Source organism: Leiobunum rupestre, chromosome 1 (assembly GCF_980474605.1).
Source record: "Leiobunum rupestre chromosome 1, qqLeiRupe1.1.hap1, whole genome shotgun sequence".
Taxonomy (NCBI): domain Eukaryota; kingdom Metazoa; phylum Arthropoda; class Arachnida; order Opiliones; family Sclerosomatidae; genus Leiobunum; species Leiobunum rupestre.
The window spans coordinates 35,737,709-35,760,265 of record NC_143384.1 but is presented as its reverse complement, the minus strand read 5'-3'; the positions used below and the strand labels follow the sequence as shown (position 1 = coordinate 35,760,265).

Sequence of the window (22,557 nt, the reverse complement as noted above, 5' to 3'; positions counted from 1 at the left end):
AAACGGAAATAAGGTTTTGTTTATAACTCAGTCTACAAGGGATTTTACTTCTAGCTGGGACCCGGAATTTCGCGGCTGCGTCATCGTCACTTAGATAATAAAGACTGGGGGGGGGCGCGGAAATAGGGTTTATTTTAATTCAGTCTTCACTGGATTTTACTTCTAGCAGGAGCATGGAATTTCGTGGCTGCGTCTTCAACACTTAGAGAATGGAGACGGGGGGCACGGAAATAAGGTTTTGTTTATAACTCAGTCTACACGGGATTTTACTTCTAGCTGGAACCCGGAATTTCGCGGCTGCGTCATCGTCACTTAGAGAATGGAGACGAGGGGCACGGAAATAAGGTTTGGTTTATAACTCAGTCTACACGGGATTTTATTTCTAGCTGGGACCCGGAATTTTCTTGGCTGCGTCATCGTCGCTTAGAGAATGGAGAAGGGGGGCACGGAAATAAGGTTTTGTTTATAACTCAGTCTACACGGGATTTCACTTCTAGCTGGGACCCGGAATTTCGCGGCTGCGTCATCGTCACTTAGAGAATGGAGACGGGGGAAACGGAAATAAGGTTTTGTTTATAACTCAGTCTACAAGGGATTTTACTTCTAGCTGGGACCCGGAATTTCGCGGCTGCGTCATCGTCACTTAGATAATAAAGACTGGGGGGGGGGCGCGGAAATAGGGTTTATTTTAATTCAGTCTTCACTGGATTTTACTTCTAGCAGGAGCATGGAATTTCGTGGCTGCGTCTTCGACACTTAGAGAATGGAGACGGGGGGCACGGAAATAAGGTTTTGTTTAAAACTCAGTCTACACGGGATTTTACTTCTAGCTGGGACCCGGAATTTTCTTGGCTGCGTCATCGTCGCTTAGAGAATGGAGAAGGGGGGCACGGAAATAAGGTTTTGTTTATAACTCAGTCTACACGGGATTTCACTTCTAGCTGGGACCCGGAATTTCGCGGCTGCGTCATCGTCACTTAGAGAATGGAGACGAGGGAAACGGAAATAAGGTTTTGTTTATAACTCAGTCTACACGGGATTTTACTTCTAGCTGGGACCCGGAATTTCGCGGCTCCGACATCGTCGCTTAGAGAATGGAGACGGGGGAAACGGAAATAAGGTTTTGTTTATAACTCAGTCTACAAGGGATTTTACTTCTAGCTGGGACCCGGAATTTTCTTGGCTGCGTCATCGTCGCTTAGAGAATGGAGAAGGGGGGCACGGAAATAAGGTTTTGTTTATAACTCAGTCTACAAGGGATTTTACTTCTAGCTGGGACCCGGAATTTCGCGGCTGCGTCATCGTCACTTAGATAATAAAGACTGGGGGGGGGGGGGGTGCGGAAATAGGGTTTATTTTAATTCAGTCTTCACTGGATTTTACTTCTAGCAGAAGCATGGAATTTCGTGGCTGCGTCTTCGACACTTAGAGAATGGAGACGGGGGGCACGGAAATAAGGTTTTGTTTATAACTCAGTGTACACGGGATGTTACTTCTAGCTGGGACCCGGAATTTCGCGGCTAAGTCATCGTCGCTTAGAGAATGGAGAAAGGGGGCACGGAAATAAGGTTTTGTTTATAACTCAGTCTACACGGGATTTTACTTCTAGCTGGGACCCGGAATTTCGCGGCTCCGTCATCGTCGCTTAGAGAATGGAGACGGGGGAAACGGAAATAAGGTTTGGTTTATAACTCAGTCTACACGGGATTTTACTTCTAGCTGGGACCCGGAATTTCGCGGCTGCGTCATCGTCGCTTAGAGAATGGAGACGGGGGAAACGGAAATAAGGTTTTGTTTATAACTCAGTCTACACGGGATTTTACTTCTAGCTAGGACCCGGAATTTCGCGGCTCCGTCATCGTCGCTTAGAGAATGGAGACGGGGGAAACGGAAATAAAGTTTTGTTTATAACTCAGTCTACACGGGATTTTACTTCTAGCTGGGACCCGGAATTTCGCGGCTCCGTCATCGTCGCTTAGAGAATGGAGACGGGGGAAACGGAAATAAGGTTTTGTTTATAACTCAGTCTACACGGGATTTTACTTCTAGCTGGGACCCGGAATTTCGCGGCTCCGTCATCGTCGCTTAGAGAATGGAGACGGGGGGCACGGAAATAAGGTTTTGTTTATAACTCAGTGTACACGGGATTTTACTTCTAGCTGGGACCCGGAATTTCGCGGCTGCGTCATCGTCGCTTAGAGAATGGAGACGGGGGAAACGGAAATAAGGTTTTGTTTATAACTCAGTCTACACGGGATTTTACTTCTAGCTGGGACCCGGAATTTCGCGGCTCCGTCATCGTCGCTTAGAGAATGGAGACGGGGGGCACGGAAATAAGGTTTTGTTTATAACTCAGTGTACACGGGATTTTACTTCTAGCTGGGACCCGGAATTTCGCGGCTGCGTCATCGTCGCTTAGAGAATGGAGACGGGGGAAACGGAAATAAGGTTTTGTTTAAAACTCAGTCTACACGGGATTTTACTTCTAGCTGGGACCCGGAATTTCGCGGCTCCGTCATCGTCGCTTAGAGAATGGAGACGGGGGAAACGGAAATAAGGTTTTGTTTATAACTTAGTCTACACGGGATTTTACTTCTAGCTGGGACCCGGAATTTCGCGGCTGCGTCATCGTCGCTTAGAGAATGGAGACGGGGCGCACGGAAATAAGGTTTTGTTTATAACTCAGTCTACACGGGATTTTACTTCTAGCTGGGACCCGGAATTTCGCGGCTGCGTCATCGTCGCTTAGAGAATGGAGACGGGGGAAACGGAAATAAGGTTTTGTTTATAACTCAGTCTACACGGGATTTTACTTCTAGCTGGGACCCGGAATTTCGCGGCTCCGTCATCGTCGCTTAGAGAATGGAGACGGGGGAAACGGAAATAAGGTTTGGTTTATAACTCAGTCTACACGGGATTTTACTTCTAGCTGGGACCCGGAATTTCGCGGCTGCGTCATCGTCGCTTAGAGAATGGAGAAGGGGGGCACGGAAATAAGGTTTTGTTTATAACTCAGTCTACACGGATTTCACTTCTAGCTGGGACCCAGAATTTCGCGGCTGCGTCATCGTCACTTAGAGAATGGAGACGGGGGAAACGGAAATAAGGTTTTGTTTATAACTCAGTCTACAAGGGATTTTACTTCTAGCTGGGACCCGGAATTTCGCGGCTGCGTCATCGTCACTTAGATAATAAAGACTGGGGGGGGGAGGCGGAAATAGGGTTTATTTTAATTCAGTCTTCACTGGATTTTACTTCTAGAAGGAGCATGGAATTTCGTGGCTGCGTCTTCGACACTTAGAGAATGGAGACGGGGGGCACGGAAATAAGGTTTTGTTTAAAACTCAGTGTACAAGGGATTTAACTTCTAGCTGGGACCCGGAATTTCGCGGCTGCGTCATCGTCACTTAGAGAATGGAGACGAGGGGCACGGAAATAAGGTTTGGTTTATAACTCAGTCTACACGGGATTTTACTTCTAGCTGGGACCCGGAATTTCGCGGATCCGTCATCGTCGCTTAGAGAATGGAGACGGGGGAAACGGAAATAAGGTTTTGTTTATAACTCAGTCTACACGGGATTTTACTTCTAGCTGGGACCCGGAATTTCGCAGCTCCGACATCGTCGCTTAGAGAATGGAGACGGGGGAAACGGAAATAAGGTTTTGTTTATAACTCAGTCTACAAGGGATTTTACTTCTAGCTGGGACCCGGAATTTTCTTGGCTGCGTCATCGTCGCTTAGAGAATGGAGAAGGGGGGCACGGAAATAAGGTTTTGTTTATAACTCAGTCTACACGGGATTTCACTTCTAGCTGGGACCCGGAATTTCGCGGCTGCGTCATCGTCACTTAGAGAATGGAGACGGGGGAAACGGAAATAAGGTTTTGTTTATAACTCAGTCTACAAGGGATTTTACTTCTAGCTGGGACCCGGAATTTCGCGGCTGCGTCATCGTCACTTAGATAATAAAGACTGGGGGGGGGGGGGGGCGCGGAAATAGGGTTTATTTTAATTCAGTCTTCACTGGATTTTACTTCTAGCAGAAGCATGGAATTTCGTGGCTGCGTCTTCGACACTTAGAGAATGGAGACGGGGGGCACGGAAATAAGGTTTTGTTTATAACTCAGTGTACACGGGATGTTACTTCTAGCTGGGACCCGGAATTTCGCGGCTAAGTCATCGTCGCTTAGAGAATGGAGAAAGGGGGCACGGAAATAAGGTTTTGTTTATAACTCAGTCTACACGGGATTTTACTTCTAGCTGGGACCCGGAATTTCGCGGCTCCGTCATCGTCGCTTAGAGAATGGAGACGGGGGAAACGGAAATAAGGTTTGGTTTATAACTCAGTCTACACGGGATTTTACTTCTAGCTGGGACCCGGAATTTCGCTGCTGCGTCATCGTCGCTTAGAGAATGGAGACGGGGGAAACGGAAATAAGGTTTTGTTTATAACTCAGTCTACACGGGATTTTACTTCTAGCTGGGACCAGGAATTTCGCGGCTCCGTCATCGTCGCTTAGAGAATGGAGACGGGGGAAACGGAAATAAAGTTTTGTTTATAACTCAGTCTACACGGGATTTTACTTCTAGCTGGGACCCGGAATTTCGCGGCTCCGTCATCGTCGCTTAGAGAATGGAGACGGGGGAAACGGAAATAAGGTTTTGTTTATAACTCAGTCTACACGGGATTTTACTTCTAGCTGGGACCCGGAATTTCGCGGCTCCGTCATCGTCGCTTAGAGAATGGAGACGGGGGGCACGGAAATAAGGTTTTGTTTATAACTCAGTGTACACGGGATTTTACTTCTAGCTGGGACCCGGAATTTCGCGGCTGCGTCATCGTCGCTTAGAGAATGGAGACGGGGGAAACGGAAATAAGGTTTTTTTTATAACTCAGTCTAAACGGGATTTTACTTCTAGCTGGGACCCGGAATTTCGCGGCTCCGTCATCGTCGCTTAGAGAATGGAGACGGGGGGCACGGAAATAAGGTTTTGTTTATAACTCAGTGTACACGGGATTTTACTTCTAGCTGGGACCCGGAATTTCGCGGCTGCGTCATCGTCGCTTAGAGAATGGAGACGGGGGAAACGGAAATAAGGTTTTGTTTAAAACTCAGTCTACACGGGATTTTACTTCTAGCTGGGACCCGGAATTTCGCGGCTCCGTCATCGTCGCTTAGAGAATGGAGACGGGGGAAACGGAAATAAGGTTTTGTTTATAACTTAGTCTACACGGGATTTTACTTCTAGCTGGGACCCGGAATTTCGCGGCTGCGTCATCGTCGCTTAGAGAATGGAGGCGGGGCGCACGGAAATAAGGTTTTGTTTATAACTCAGTCTACACGGGATTTTACTTCTAGCTGGGACCCGGAATTTCGCGGCTCCGTCATCGTCGCTTAGAGAATGGAGACGGGGGAAACGGAAATAAGGTTTGGTTTATAACTCAGTCTACACGGGATTTTACTTCTAGCTGGGACCCGGAATTTCGCGGCTGCGTCATCGTCGCTTAGAGAATGGAGACGGGGGAAACGGAAATAAGGTTTTGTTTATAACTCAGTCTACACGGGATTTTACTTCTAGCTGGGACCCGGAATTTCGCGGCTCCGTCATCGTCGCTTAGAGAATGGAGACGGGGGAAACGGAAATAAAGTTTTGTTTATAACTCAGTCTACACGGGATTTTACTTCTAGCTGGGACCCGGAATTTCGCGGCTCCGTCATCGTCGCTTAGAGAATGGAGACGGGGGAAACGGAAATAAGGTTTTGTTTATAACTCAGTCTACACGGGATTTTACTTCTAGCTGGGACCCGGAATTTCGCGGCTCCGTCATCGTCGCTTAGAGAATGGAGACGGGGGGCACGGAAATAAGGTTTTGTTTATAACTCAGTGTACACGGGATTTTACTTCTAGCTGGGACCCGGAATTTCGCGGCTGCGTCATCGTCGCTTAGAGAATGGAGACGGGGGAAACGGAAATAAGGTTTTGTTTATAACTCAGTCTACACGGCATTTTACTTCTAGCTGGGACCCGGAATTTCGCGGCTCCGTCATCGTCGCTTAGAGAATGGAGACGGGGGAAACGGAAATAAGGTTTTGTTTAAAACTCAGTCTACACGGGATTTTACTTCTAGCTGGGACCCGGAATTTCGCGGCTCCGTCATCGTCGCTTAGAGAATGGAGACGGGGGAAACGGAAATAAGGTTTTGTTTATAACTTAGTCTACACGGGATTTTACTTCTAGCTGGGACCCGGAATTTCGCGGCTGCGTCATCGTCGCTTAGAGAATGGAGACGGGGCGCACGGAAATAAGGTTTTGTTTATAACTCAGTCTACACGGGATTTTACTTCTAGCTGGGACCCGGAATTTCGCGGCTCCGTCATCGTCGCTTAGAGAATGGAGACGGGGGAAACGGAAATAAGGTTTGGTTTATAACTCAGTCTACACGGGATTTTACTTCTAGCTGGGACCCGGAATTTCGCGGCTCCGTCATCGTCGCTTAGAGAATGGAGACGGGGGAAACGGAAATAAGGTTTTGTTTATAACTCAGTCTACACGGGATTTTACTTCTAGCTGGGACCCGGAATTTCGCGGCTCCGTCATCGTCGCTTAGAGAATGGAGACGGGGGGCACGGAAATAAGGTTTTGTTTATAACTCAGTGTACACGGGATTTTACTTCTAGCTGGGACCCGGAATTTCGCGGCTGCGTCATCGTCGCTTAGAGAATGGAGACGGGGGAAACGGAAATAAGGTTTTGTTTATAACTCAGTCTACACGGGATTTTACTTCTAGCTGGGACCCGGAATTTCGCGGCTCCGTCATCGTCGCTTAGAGAATGGAGACGGGGGGCACGGAAATAAGGTTTTGTTTATAACTCAGTGTACACGGGATTTTACTTCTAGCTGGGACCCGGAATTTCGCGGCTGCGTCATCGTCGCTTAGAGAATGGAGACGGGGGAAACGGAAATAAGGTTTTGTTTAAAACTCAGTCTACACGGGATTTTACTTCTAGCTGGGACCCGGAATTTCGCGGCTCCGTCATCGTCGCTTAGAGAATGGAGACGGGGGAAACGGAAATAAGGTTTTGTTTATAACTTAGTCTACACGGGATTTTACTTCTAGCTGGGACCCGGAATTTCGCGGCTGCGTCATCGTCGCTTAGAGAATGGAGACGGGGCGCACGGAAATAAGGTTTTGTTTATAACTTAGTCTACACGGGATTTTACTTCTAGCTGGGACCCGGAATTTCGCGGCTGCGTCATCGTCGCTTAGAGAATGGAGACGGGGGAAACGGAAATAAGGTTTTGTTTATAACTCAGTCTACACGGGATTTTACTTCTAGCTGGGACCCGGAATTTCGCGGCTCCGTCATCGTCGCTTAGAGAATGGAGACGGGGGAAACGGAAATAAGGTTTTGTTTATAACTCAGTCTACACGGGATTTTACTTCTAGCTGGGACCCGGAATTTCGCGGCTCCGTCATCGTCGCTTAGAGAATGGAGACGGGGGAAACGAAAATAAGGTTTTGTTTATAACTCAGTCTACAAGGGATTTTACTTCTAGCTGGGACCCGGAATTTCGCGGCTGCGTCATCGTCGCTTAGAGAATGGAGACGGGGGAAACGAAAATAAGGTTTTGTTTATAACTCAGTCTACACGGGATTTTACTTCTAGCTGGGACCCGGAATTTCGCGGCTCCGTCATCGTCGCTTAGAGAATGGAGACGGGGGAAACGGAAATAAGGTTTTGTTTATAACTCAGTCTACACGGGATTTTACTTCTAGCTGGGACCCGGAATTTCGCGGCTGCGTCATCGTCGCTTAGAGAATGGAGACGGGGGAAACGGAAATAAGGTTTTGTTTATAACTCAGTCTACACGGGATTTTACTTCTAGCTGGGACCCGGAATTTCGCGGCTCCGTCATCGTCGCTTAGAGAATGGAGACGGGAGAAACGGAAATAAGGTTTTGTTTATAACTCAGTCTACACGGGATTTTACTTCTAGCTGGGACCCGGAATTTCGCGGCTGCGTCATCGTCGCTTAGAGAATGGAGACGGGGGAAACGGAAATAAGGTTTTGTTTATAACTCAGTGTACACGGGATTTTTCTTCTAGCTGGGACCCGGAATTTCGCGGCTGCGTCATCGTCGCTTAGAGAATGGAGACGGGGGGCACGGAAATAAGGTTTTGTTTATAACTCAGTGTACACGGGATTTTACTTCTAGCTGGGACCCGTTATTTCGCGGCTGCGTCATCGTCGCTTAGAGAATGGAGACGGGGGAAACGGAAATAAGGTTTTGTTTATAACTCAGTCTACACGGGATTTTACTTCTAGCTGGGACCCGGAATTTCGCGGCTCCGTCATCGTCGCTTAGAGAATGGAGACGGGGGAAACGGAAATAAGGTTTTGTTTATAACTCAGTCTACACGGGATTTTACTTCTAGCTGGGACCCGGAATTTCGCGGCTCCGTCATCGTCGCTTAGAGAATGGAGACGGGGGAAACGGAAATAAGGTTTTGTTTATAACTCAGTCTACAAGGGATTTTACTTCTAGCTGGGACCCGGAATTTCGCGGCTGCGTCATCGTCGCTTAGAGAATGGAGACGGGGGAAACGGAAATAAGGTTTTGTTTATAACTCAGTCTACACGGGATTTTACTTCTAGCTGGGACCCGGAATTTTGCGGCTCCGTCATCGTCGCTTAGAGAATGGAGACGGGGGAAACGGAAATAAGGTTTTGTTTATAACTCAGTCTACACGGGATTTTACTTCTAGCTGGGACCCGGAATTTCGCGGCTCCGTCATCGTCGCTTAGAGAATGGAGACGGGGGAAACGGAAATAAGGTTTTGTTTATAACTCAGTCTACACGGGATTTTACTTCTAGCTGGGACCCGGAATTTCGCGGCTCCGTCATCGTCGCTTAGAGAATGGAGACGGGGGAAACGGAAATAAGGTTTTGTTTATAACTCAGTCTACAGGGGATTTTACTTCTAGCTGGGACCCGGAATTTCAAGGCTGCGTCATCGTCGCTTAGAGAATGGAGACGGGGGAAACGGAAATAAGGTTTTGTTTATAACTCAGTCTACACGGGATTTTACTTCTAGCTGGGACCCGGAATTTCGTGGCTCCGTCATCGTCGCTTAGAGAATGGAGACGGGGGAAACGGAAATAAGGTTTTGTTTATAACTCAGTCTACACGGGATTTTACTTCTAGCTGGGACCCGGAATTTCGCGGCTCCGTCATCGTCGCTTAGAGAATGGAGACGGGGGAAACGGAAATAAGGTTTTGTTTATAACTCAGTGTACACGGGATTTTACTTCTAGCTGGGACCCGGAATTTCGCGGCTGCGTCATCGTCGCTTAGAGAATGGAGACGGGGGGCACGGAAATAAGGTTTTGTTTATAACTCAGTGTACACGGGATTTTACTTCTAGCTGGGACCCGTTATTTCGCGGCTGCGTCATCGTCGCTTAGAGAATGGAGACGGGGGAAACGGAAATAAGGTTTTGTTTATAACTCAGTCTACACGGGATTTTACTTCTAGCTGGGACCCGAAATTTCGCGGCTCCGTCATCGTCGCTTAGAGAATGGAGACGGGGGAAACGGAAATAAGGTTTTGTTTATAACTCAGTCTACACGGGATTTTACTTCTAGCTGGGACCCGGAATTTCGCGGCTCCGTCATCGTCGCTTAGAGAATGGAGACGGGGGAAACGGAAATAAGGTTTTGTTTATAACTCAGTCTACAAGGGATTTTACTTCTAGCTGGGACCCGGAATTTCGCGGCTGCGTCATCGTCGCTTAGAGAATGGAGATGGGGGAAACGGAAATAAGGTTTTGTTTATAACTCAGTCTACACGGGATTTTACTTCTAGCTGGGACCCGGAATTTCGCGGCTCCGTCATCGTCGCTTAGAGAATGGAGACGGGGGAAACGGAATTAAGGTTTTGTTTATAACTCAGTCTACACGGGATTTTACTTCTAGCTGGGACCCGGAATTTTGCGGCTCCGTCATCGTCGCTTAGAGAATGGAGACGGGGGGCACGGAAATAAGGTTTTGTTTATAACTCAGTGTACACGGGATTTTACTTCTAGCTGGGACCCGGAATTTCGCGGCTCCGTCATCGTCGCTTAGAGAATGGAGACGGGGGGCACGGAAATAAGGTTTTGTTTATAACTCAGTGTACACGGGATTTTACTTCTAGCTGGGACCCGGAATTTCGCGGCTGCGTCATCGTCGCTTAGAGAATGGAGACGGGGGAAACGGAAATAAGGTTTTGTTTATAACTCAGTGTACACGGGATTTTACTTCTAGCTGGGACCCGGAATTTCGCGGCTGCGTCATCGTCGCTTAGAGAATGGAGACGGGGGGCACGGAAATAAGGTTTTGTTTATAACTCAGTGTACACGGGATTTTACTTCTAGCTGGGACCCGGAAATTCGCGGCTCCGTCATCGTCGCTTAGAGAATGGAGACGGGGGGCACGGAAATAAGGTTTTGTTTATAACTCAGTCTACACGGGATTTTACTTCTAGCTGGGACCCGGAATTTCGCGGCTCCGTCATCGTCACTTAGAGAATGGAGACGAGGGGCACGGAAATAAGGTTTGGTTTATAACTCAGTCTACACGGGAATTTACTTCTAGCTGGGACCCGGAATTTCGCGGCTGCGTCATCGTCGCTTAGAGAATGGAGAAGGGGGGCACGGAAATAAGGTTTTGTTTATAACTCAGTCTACACGGGATTTTACTTCTAGCTGGGACCCGGAGTTTCGCGGCTCCGTCATCGTCGCTTAGAGAATGGAGACGGGGGAAACGGAAATAAGGTTTTGTTTATAACTCAGTCTACACGGGATTTTACTTCTAGCTGGGACCCGGAATTTCGCGGCTCCGTCATCGACACTTAGAGAATGGAGACGGGGGGCACGGAAATAAGGTTTTGTTTATAACTCAGTGTACACGGGATTTTACTTCTAGCTGGGACCCGGAATTTCGCGGCTGCGTCATCGTCGCTTAGAGAATGGAGACGGGGGAAACGGAAATAAGGTTTTGTTTATAACTCAGTCTACACGGGATTTTACTTCTAGCTGGGACCCGGAATTTCGCGGCTGCGTCATCGTCGCTTAGAGAATGGAGACGGGGGAAACGGAAATAAGGTTTTGTTTATAACTCAGTGTACACGGGATTTTACTTCTCGCTGGGACCCGGAATTTCGCGGCTCCGTCATCGTCACTTAGAGAATGGAGACGAGGGGCACGGAAATAAGGTTTGGTTTATAACTCAGTCTACACGGGATTTTACTTCTAGCTGGGACCCGGAATTTCGCGGCTGCGTCATCGTCGCTTAGAGAATGGAGACGGGGGAAACGGAAATAAGGTTTTGTTTATAACTCAGTCTACACGGGATTTTACTTCTAGCTGGGACCCGGAATTTCGCGGCTCCGTCATTGTCACTTAGAGAATGGAGACGAGGGGCACGGAAATAAGGTTTGGTTTATAACTCAGTCTACACGGGATTTTACTTCTAGCTGGGACCCGGAATTTCGCGGCTCCGTCATCGTCACTTAGAGAATGGAGACGAGGGGCACGGAAATAAGGTTTGGTTTATAACTCAGTCTACACGGGATTTTACTTCTAGCTGGGACCCGGAATTTCGCGGCTGCGTCATCGTCGCTTAGAGAATGGAGACGGGGGAAACGGAAATAAGGTTTTGTTTATAACTCAGTCTACACGGGATTTTACTTCTAGCTGGGACCCGGAATTTCGCGGCTCCGTCATCGTCACTAAGAGAATGGAGACGAGGGGCACGGAAATAAGGTTTGGTTTATAACTCAGTCTACACGGGATTTTACTTCTAGCTGGGACCCGGAATTTCGCGGCTGCGTCATCGTCGCTTAGAGAATGGAGACGGGGGAAACGGAAATAAGGTTTTGTTTATAACTCATTCTACACGGGATTTTACTTCTAGCTGGGACCCGGAATTTCGCGGCTCCGTCATCGTCACTAAGAGAATGGAGACGAGGGGCACGGAAATAAGGTTTGGTTTATAACTCAGTCTACAAGGGATTTTACTTCTAGCTGGGACCCGGAATTTCGCGGCTGCGTCATCGTCGCTTAGAGAATGGAGACGAGGGGCACGGAAATAAGGTTTGGTTTATAACTCAGTCTACAAGGGATTTTACTTCTAGCTGGGACCCGGAATTTCGCGGCTCCGTCATCGTCACTAAGAGAATGGAGACGAGGGGCACGGAAATAAGGTTTGGTTTATAACTCAGTCTACAAGGGATTTTACTTCTAGCTGGGACCCGGAATTTCGCGGCTCCGTCATCGTCACTAAGAGAATGGAGACGAGGGGCACGGAAATAAGGTTTGGTTTATAACTCAGTCTACACGGGATTTTACTTCTAGCTGGGACCCGGAATTTCGCGGCTCCGTCATCGTCACTAAGAGAATGGAGACGAGGGGCACGGAAATAAGGTTTGGTTTATAACTCAGTCTACACGGGATTTTACTTCTAGCTGGGACCCGGAATTTCGCGGCTGCGTCATCGTCGCTTAGAGAATGGAGACGGGGGAAACGGAAATAAGGTTTTGTTTATAACTCAGTCTACACGGGATTTTACTTCTAGCTGGGACCCGGAATTTCGCGGCTCCGTCATCGTCACTAAGAGAATGGAGACGAGGGGCACGGAAATAAGGTTTGGTTTATAACTCAGTCTACACGGGATTTTACTTCTAGCTGGGACCCGGAATTTCGCGGCTTCGTCATCGTCGCTTAGAGAATGGAGACTGGGGGCCTTTTTTTACTTATCATTATTATTTTTATTATTATTTTATTTTGGTTGTCCAATTTAGGTATTACAGTTGTTAAAAAGGGCGCTCTATAAGGTTTTTTACTAATTATACGAACAAAGCGTTTCTGCAGCATTAGTATTCTATTGGAGTTAGATTGAGAAGAATTCCCTCATACTGTTATACAATAAATTAGATTCGAGTAGATTAAAGCGAAATATATAGTTCTCATAGTTTTTTTATCAAATAAATTTTTATGGTAGTTAAGAAAGTAAGAATATCTTGCTATTTTATTACATAATTTGTTGACGTGCTCATTAAAGCACAAATTCGTGTCTAGCCAATTACCCAAGTATTTGTATTTAGATACTTGTTTTAGTGGCGTATCATAAATGGAAATTACGTACATGGTTAAATCTACATTTCGATTTCTATGAGTGAAGATAATTTATTAAGTTTTTGCGGTGTTTAAGTAGACTTCATTAGTATCTAGCCACGTTCCTATTTTAACAAGTTTTATATTAATGTTTTCAACTACTAATTTTAAATGCTTATTAGTTTCAAATATCTTAGTGTCATCTGCATATAAGTTTAGATCACTAGGATCTACTATCGCTTTCGTGATGTCGTTTACAAATAAATTGAACAGTATGGGGGATAAAATTGAATCTTGGGGTATTCCAGTTTTCAGAATAAAGGGATCTGAATAAATTTAACCAATTCCTGTACATATTTTACGATTTTCTAGGTAAGATTTTATCCAATTGAGAGCTACACCACGAATCCCATTATACTCAAGTTTATATACTAGTTTTTTTGTGATTTACGAGATCAAAGGCTTTTTTAAAGTCTAGAAAAACTACTTCCTTATCAACACTATCTAGTATTTTTTGTACAGTCTATTAACTGCAGTTTCGGTGTTTTTTTTGGGCATAAAACCATGCTGTTGGTTAGATTTAAATTTAAGACAAAAGTTTTTAAGACGTATATAGAAACATTTTTCATATATTTTAGCGAAAATTGACAGCAGCGCTATGTGAAAGGATTAAACATGAAGTAACTCGAAGCGCTCGAAATAGTCTCGAAGCGCGCGAAAAAGACTCGAAGCGCGCGAAATAGACTCGAAGCGCGCGAAAAAGACTCGACACCCGCGAAAGAGAAAATCAAAGCGCGCAAACGAAGTTCGATTTTGTCCGGTTTGGAGATCCCTAATACCGGTGTTATTTTTACCTCTCCGAGGGGACAAAGTCCCCTAGGAGGGGTTATACAATCACCGTGTCTGTCTGTGGGTCTGTCAGGCCTGCGAACGCGTTCGCATTTTTGGGGCAAAGGGTAATAACTGCGTACGCAGTTTCTCGAGACCTCTTCGTTCGCAGTTTTTCGAAGGGTTGGCAAAACCACCGTGTGACGGTGAGCGTTAACGGATTCATTTGCGGTTTGGTTTGGATGGTGTTTTTTCGCTCACCGTCGTGACGGTTGGTGTGTTAAGTTTTTGTAATGTTTATGCGTAGGTTGTGAGTGTTGAGTTTGTGTTCTGATGGTTGTGCATGTTGAGTCTGTTGTGTTTATATGGGCGTTTTCTCTCCAACTTCTTCTTAATGACTTTGGGACGGACCGAGTGCTGAGTGTAATTCTACCTCTCAACGTCCAATGGCAGGGTTTCCACCAGTTGTACACGGTATTTGTCTTAGTATCAATTTGCGATCGCATCGGGCGGGATTTGAACCCGAGACCTCCTGCTTGACAGGCGGACGTTCTACCACAGAACCACCGACACTTGATACGCATTATTGAAAATTAGACCTTCAGCTTTATCGGAAGCTTATTTAATATTACGAAATTTTGGTTTAATTGAAATAGAATTGAAATTGAAATTTTTGCATCGAAGAAATTCTAATTTAGCGTTTCTCTATTGATTAAAAACAAATGCGCCACCCAGGTTTCGAACCCAGGCCACTTGGCTTGGCAGTCGAGCGCTCTACCACAGAACCACCGATAGCTGCTTAGGTTCACTGAAATTAAGACACGCATCGTAAGCATAATAGGTAATAAAGTCTTTTTTTATTAATGAATTTATGAAGGCCTAATCTGGTTTTTTTACGAATGAAATTTTAAAGGTTAAATCTTGTTTTAGCGCAGTCAGCCGAGATTAGAGGGTTAAAGGGTAGACCCTGTGGGTGGTCCACTTTGTTAGTTTTTTGTTATTTATTTACGGGTATTATTAACGACCTATATATAGTTGTGTTAATTCAAAGTTGATAATTTAAAGTTTATTGCTTTAAGAGCTGGCGGTTAGTCAAGTGGCTCTCTGTGCTTTGTTGATGGTAAGGTTTTTGCTTCTTGTAAATATATTTGGTGTGGATATTTGGATATCTACGATTTCTAACGCAGTCAATGATTTCCTGGGTGTGCGAGTCATTATATGATATTGGAAATTGGACGGCATTGGTCTTTTTCATGCGGTATGTGTCACAACGTCAACTGGAAGTCTACATGTACGAGTGTTGAAATAAAATGAGCGTTAAAGATGCGGCAAGTATTTCGTAAGCGAGAAAAATACAAATACCATCTGTAGATATTTCTTTCATTAAAATTTGCTTAGTATTATATTCAACTGATAAACATGTACTGTAAAAAGGGTTAAATTCAGTTGTGCATTGTTTTAGTAAGTATAACTCGCTGTTGTAACTACTTAATTTATAATATTCTGAATAAATTGAACTCGATTGTTTCGACTCAATTATTTAAATTAAAATTAAAATTTTATACCGGGCAGGGTTTGAACCGAGAATACGTTTTTCGTAAATAACTCTGAATTGCGGAGATATCTTTGGGGCTCATGTCGAGAAATTAATACCACTAGGGACCATTCTTCCGAGGAGAGGTATATTTTGGCTTGCCAACTTGTTAAATGTCAATATTAACATTATACTTTTCGCCTTCGAATTCCGGGAGTTCTTAATGGGGAAACTTGGTATGAACATCCTTAGAATCACAATTCCGCCATTAGAATCCGCAAGGGGTGTCAGCATCGTCGTTAGATTAATTTATATTGAATGAAATTTATTATAGTTCTTCCTATGCCGAAATATCTTTAAGCTCGCCGCCTGGAAATAGTTTTGTTTTTCGGTTTCCCCTTGATAATCAAGTGTCATTAAAGAAATGGATTGCTAATATCAGAAGAAAATAGGGGGAAGTACGCTTCTAGTCAGCTTTGGAAAGGCGTCACTTTTCACGAATTTTCGCGCCAAAACGGTTTGGCGGGAAATCGCGGATGAATACATCGTTTAAAAAATCAATTTTTCTTAAATAGAACAATTGTAACATAATGTCCTTCTCATTCTCTGCTAATTGAGCTAAGGCGTATTTGCTTTCGTCGTTTATAGCCGAGTTGAATCAAAACAAAAGTGGAACTACTTTTTCAGTTTGGTTTATTATGCGTAAAAAGGCATTTTCGTGGGTCACACGACGACTTCTATGGCTCAAAGCTACAGATACGTACTTCCCCTATTTTCTTCTGCTAATATTAAACGAACCGCGTCTCCACGAGTATACCATTTATATTTTGAAAAGGAATGTTTGAACCAAGTAGTAGCGCTCAATTATTGTTATCCATTGGATTAACTGGCAACAGGCTTCTCAACCTAAAAACAAAAAATGCGCACACACTTTTTGTTTATAATCAATCCGAGCGAGAGACAATCAAAAGACCGGCGGCTGAAAAACGTCGAAGAGAAGAGGTTTTTATTCAGTTGTTGACTGAACAAGTAGTGGCAAATGAGGCAGATGTTAGTAGGCACGATGAAAACTACTGCTACTACTACTTTGGAATATATATCTTCAGTTAATTATCCTGGCACAAGACACAAGAGTTCATACTGCTAGTTAAACCATGGAAGAAGTAGAGAAGGAACGGCGGCGTCATGTTAAAAAACCTGTCGCAAAAAGCTTTAGAAATTCCCCTTTTTGTTCATTCCCCCCATACGTTTACCCGGCATCAAGTTTCGTTTGCGCAACCCTCACGCGCATCCTACCTTATGTTATTGATCTGAATGTCCGTATTCAATGCTCTTTAGTACAACTTATTTGTTTGGTCATCTACTGCGTACTGTTTTTAAAATTTTAACGGATATTTTTTCATGTGTAAGGCTTAGGTAGGTTAGGGCAAATTAAATTGCTGATTTAGATTTTAATTATAATGGTTATATATATATATATATTAAATAATTTAATTTGCCCTAACCTACCTAAGCCTTACACATGAAAAATATCCGTTAAAATTTTAAAAACAGTAGATGACCAAACAAATAAGTATAATATAATATATATAGCATTGTACATAATTATTCATAAGCTAAACTTAAAACTATTTAAAAAAATTTAAATAAATTAGGCCTTTGCGCCTTGTGAAGCTCAACAGAAACACACGGAAAATATATAGTAATGTTTACAGCTGACTAGACTCCGCCTCGTGACGTAGTGCAGACGGTTCGCTGAGATCGTGAATGTCCCGCACACGATTCGCTACGAATAGCTTTAATTTTCTTGAAACCAATATGATCCTATCAAGAGTGATTCGTGAATCAGTCCATAGATTAATCTTGCCGCCGGGGAGCTTGAGAATTTCGTTGACTCTGGTGGTCAGCTTTGCCGCTAGAAGCGCTCCCATCAATTCCAGCGAGGTAAACTCTTTATCTTCGCTGGCGGAAACCCGCGCTGTCGACAATAACATTCATGTTGTGACTTAACCGTACGCGCTCGTTCCTTTTAAGATGATATTCGCTCCGTAAGAGATCTCACTCGCGTCCGAAAAACCGTGAAGTTCGATATGTTTGACGTTTGACTCGCTCACGTCTGAAAACCAATATCTCGGCGTCGAAATGACTCTTACGTGACTTACGTCTGGTGGTTCGGTGCACCATTTTTGCCAAAGTTTTACTAATTCTAGGGGAAAAATATCGTTCCAATTGTTCTCGCGGGTTTTCACCCAGATCTGTTGAAATATCAGTTTAATTCAGATCGTGGAGGGGGTTATAATCCCGAGTGAATCAAATATCCGCGCTGCGGAAGAGAGAATGCTTCGGTTTGTTGGTTTCAGCCCTTTGAGGTCGGTGATAAGCGCTTGAATGTCCAATGTAAAAAGGTCAAGATCTGGAACCCATTTCATTCCCAAAATGTTTGTACATTATAGTTACGGGTATTGATGACCTGGATTTTTCGTTTTCGTTTTCGATTCAATTTTCTTGAATATACTCTACAACATCGCTATGCATATTTTCGATAGGACTAACGGTAATTGCTTTAAACAGACACAAAATTCTGATGACGTCATCAGGGGGTCAGCCACCACTGAGAGATTGTCTCCCGGCGGTTTTTAGAACCTATTACATTAATTTGATAGCGTAATTTAAGCAATGCAATATTTATCGCATTATATTTAAGAACTCGACGGCAAAGCTATAACAATGTATAACTTTATAAGAAAGAGTGCAGCCCTGAGATGAAATATCAAGCTTCTGACACTACTCTAAAACATAATAAAAAATTCTGCGGCCGGCTATAATAATTTTAAACACTTAACTACGTTCTAGTTAGTCACGCAACGACTAATAACTGACGAAATAAAATAATATTTTGAATTTTATTATCTACTCAATATTGCCAGCAATGAGCGATGAGAGTGAATCATTGGAAAAACAAATCCACATTGGTTACCTTTACATAATGCCTGGCTTATACTAAACGCGTCATAGCTTGAAGTATTACTACTACATACTTCTGCCATTGGGCATAGTTTTGTTAATGTCACAAGTGTTACCGATCATGTAGCTCCATATGACTTGGTAAATATTAAACGGCACTCTAGCCATTCCCTTCTACGCGTACAGCGTTCAGTGAAGCTTTCGAAGTAAAAACACCTCTTCTACGTTTTACCGTAAGTAAAAAAAACTTGGTTTTAATGTTTCGTTGGTTTCTTGAAATAAAGAAAACACAAATTAAATCGTATGTCTGCCTGTAATATATTTGTTCCTTCGTACCAAGGTGACCTTCGAGATTAAACGGTCCGGAGCATAGGCGTTATTTCATACGAAATCAAAGAATCAATCATATCTGTCTACCAAAACGTAAATATTAGACATTTAAACTTTCTCTGTTTCTTCCATAAAATATAAGAGGTATAACCGCATCTTCAGGGTTATTTATAACATTAAATTCAATTTATTTGCAAAGATAAGGAGAAACATGTACATTGTGTTAGTAAATGTGTAAACGTTAAAATCTCACTCTATCATCTTACAATTATCAACAAAGATAATTCGAAAATAGGTCATTTCTAGCTCTCTCTAATATCTATCTTTATATTGCAGTAACTGTCTCGTTAATATATAGTTCACAAATGTCTGGAAGGATTTGAACCCAGTTTCTGGCAATGGAGGAAGATAATGGTTTCTATGGTCTGTGCGAAACGGTATTTTGGGTAAGTTCCGAATGCTTCCCTTAGACCATTTTAATCGTATATGACTCATTTCAGTATAATGTAAGTTACTTTGTCCCTTCAACCGATTTTAATCTTTAAGAGTGGTACTCATTAGGTTTTATTTGAAATTTGAAATGTCTCAGATCTTAGCCGTCTTTATAAGTTCCAATATATAAGAGATTATTTAAAGATAAATTTACCAAGAGCTGAATCAGTTTCAGAGAACTGACAACAAATACCGTTGAAATATAAAATATTCGAAGTAAAAAAGGTCAAATATTTCTAAAACACTAAAGTTTATTATGAAATAGGTTAGGATAATTAAACGGTTCATTATAGGGTTGCCCAACTGGGCGATCTTGAGTTATATTGATCTCGAAAAAGGGCAAACTTGACCTTCAAATTTAAATCAAACATAAGTTACAAAATCAAAGTCACCTGGTTTAATTCCAAATTTAAATGAAAGGATCACAAAAGAAACAAACTAGATGGCACGAGGGATCAACGTTTTTAGAATTGACAAATATTATTTGTCGAAGAGGAAATTTGAAAAAATTTAAATGACCTTTTCGGAATTCGATTACATTCCTCTACACTCTCAAAACAAAGTGTGCAAACATAGTACAAAATTGCGTACAAATCTTCGAAATAGAACAATTTTCTAGGTTTGGAACGAAGATCCATATTTAACTCTGTCGGCGGTGATTTTTTTAAATCTGTACACTAGCGTTTAATTATGGCACTTAAAGTCTCTCGAAGTCTCTTCTGGGTAATTGTCTCTTAGTTGTTTTTATAGTAAATTAAAACCCAATATAACCTTTTTCCTTTTCTTTAAATGCTCATTTGTAACTGCATTCGTCTAAACTATAGCTGCATAAACAGCCAATAAATGGTATCTTTAAATGTCATTTATCGGATTGTGAGGGTAAATACATCTTTAGAGAGCTCGTTTTGGAAATTGTCTCATCAAATATAGTTTAATCAGAAATATGTGTCTTTTTTAAACTGTTTTATCTCTCATGAATACACTTCTGTACAAATATGTAATATTTCTTCAGTGAAACGCGAGTCCAGTGTTGTTCATGAAATAAGTGCAATTACCATTATTTTATTTGAAACTCTGTACTACAAAATAACTGTTATAGGGATCTATTGGAATTGTAAAGTACCTTTAATGTGCCTGCAGTGATACTGTGGAGAAAATATCTATCTCAATATTAGACATTGTAAAAAGTTGATATTGTACGTGTTCATAACTGATATTGAACGTTTTTACGACCGCTGTAAGACGAATCCCCTTCCTTTTTACAAAAAACATCAAACACGTTTGGAGGAGAGGAAAATTCATTAATGTGGATAATATTTGGCGCAATATTAATCAAAAATGTGTGATGCTTTATATAATTTTTGCTTCATTTTCGAAGTGGAGTTACGCTTTGAATTTTGAGCTCCTAAATGTTCCATTAACTTACTCTTTTTCACCACCCAGCCAGGAAAACAATTCTCGTTTTCACGAGGCGCGTGCTAAGCTAGATAAGCAGAGCGGAAAAAATAGTTCTGCTTGTTTTAATAATCCATATTCACTTAACTTTCCTTATCTACATGTACCTCACAACTGTATCCACTTTACTACTGTTCTCATTTCTGGAATAATTGGGATCGAATCGAAATAAATTTGACTATCGTATATTGTAAATGGATAAACCTTAAAGCTTATTATTTAACCTATTGTTTTATATTTTTTAATAAAAATGGATTTCAATTAAAAATAAACGCTTCAATCGCTTTCGATTCCATTTGGAAAAAGTATTATTTAGTACAGACACGGCTGATTCCAGTGTAATAAATCTCACTTTGATTCAAAGCAATTTGCATCTAATTTGTTTACAAAAATATTTTATTGAAATTAATTTTGTTCCATCTTGGTAATATTATTTTAATATGGACGCTAATCTGGGTTTTTTAGAAAAATAAACCAAGGAAAACTAAAAATAAATAGCCCAAATAATCGTTTATATTAAAGGAAGATTTTTTAAGTTCTTAGTTAAATAAAAGGGCTAGCTAACACCATTGCGATAATTCATTAAAAAGTGTATTAAAAATATTATATTGCAGTTTTTAAGGTCTGATAGTTATTGATTTTTTCCAGGTTGAAAGCAAAATACACTCACAAAAAGTAACTTCAAATTATTTTAGAAACAATTTGATTTTGATCAATTGGTGTGTTTTTCTCCAACTGGAGTCGGCTGTAGCTCAACACATTAATAGTTTTTGATATTGAAATACAAAGTTATATTTTCCAAAATGTGTTGTAGTCCATCCAATAACAATGCACGAATTTGTTTTATTTTATCCAAAGAAAATGTTGATCAAACTCTTGGTGTCTTGATTAAAACCGTAATGTTTTGTTCCTAAGTTATTGAGTATGTATTATATCTTCGGTCTCAGATTTATATTCCCATATTTCTTAAAATAAAGTGTCATTTCTTCAACAAATATTCGTAGTATTTAAGCCCTTAAATTCCTTCGTAGGCCCTAGACACTGTGCCTTATGGTAAGTCAGATCCTGGTAAGGGCGTGAGGGCACCAAAAGCCTAACTTGCCGGGTGAAATTTTTACCTTAAGCCAACCCTGCTACCGATGAGATTCTAGAGGCTGACACTGCTGCAGAATAGCTTTACAAGGACTAAACTGCTACAAACGACATTAATTAGGGTCGCACTGCTTCAGACGAGTTTAACTAGGATTACACTGCTACAGACGAGATTCGGTAGTATTACACAGTTAAAGACGAGATTCACTAGGGTTTCACTGCTTCAGACCATATTCATTATGGTAACATTACACTGATTAAATTAAGATGATTATGGTATTATAGATTTTATTGTTATTAACGAATATATATGTACCTTGAGATATGTAAAAGTGATTTTTTTGGGATGCCTTAAAGCATATACACCCATTTATCAAGTAATTACACTCTTGATGAAGTCAGAATTTCGTTAAGAAGGTGGACAATCTATGTAAAGGTGCAGAGTGGTAGAAGAAATTGAAATTTTAATTCAGTTAAAACTACGAACAAGAAGAAGGTTGGGACCCGGAACCTCTTTGTCAACGCCACTGCCTGACACAACAAAGGAGAGCACGAGGCGTGGGCTCAATTAAAGGGTTTTTTTTTTATTTTTTTTTAATTTTTGCGGGAATCGAAGAGACAAGTTGTGACATCACATTTTCTAGACAAAGATTCCACATTGAACGTGCTTATATATATATTTTCAATTTTACGTTGAAATATC

General features: G+C 42.4%; 2 protein-coding genes across 5 annotated transcripts in view; both read left to right on the top strand.

The window, feature by feature from the left end:
- Positions 1-22,557, top strand: part of LOC149962220 (multidrug resistance-associated protein 1-like) — a 244,146-nt gene that overhangs the window by 145,381 nt on the left and 76,208 nt on the right. The gene's annotated exons all lie outside the window — the stretch shown is intronic.
- The window catches only part of LOC149962223 (ATP-binding cassette sub-family C member 3-like), a 31,884-nt gene continuing 28,482 nt past the window's right edge, over positions 19,156-22,557 (top strand). Inside the window, exon 1 of the mRNA XM_090155766.1 lies at positions 19,156-19,261. Within this exon, the coding sequence (XP_090011892.1) occupies positions 19,214-19,261 (48 nt within the window). The 5' untranslated portion in view covers positions 19,156-19,213. The remainder of the gene's footprint in view (positions 19,262-22,557) is intronic.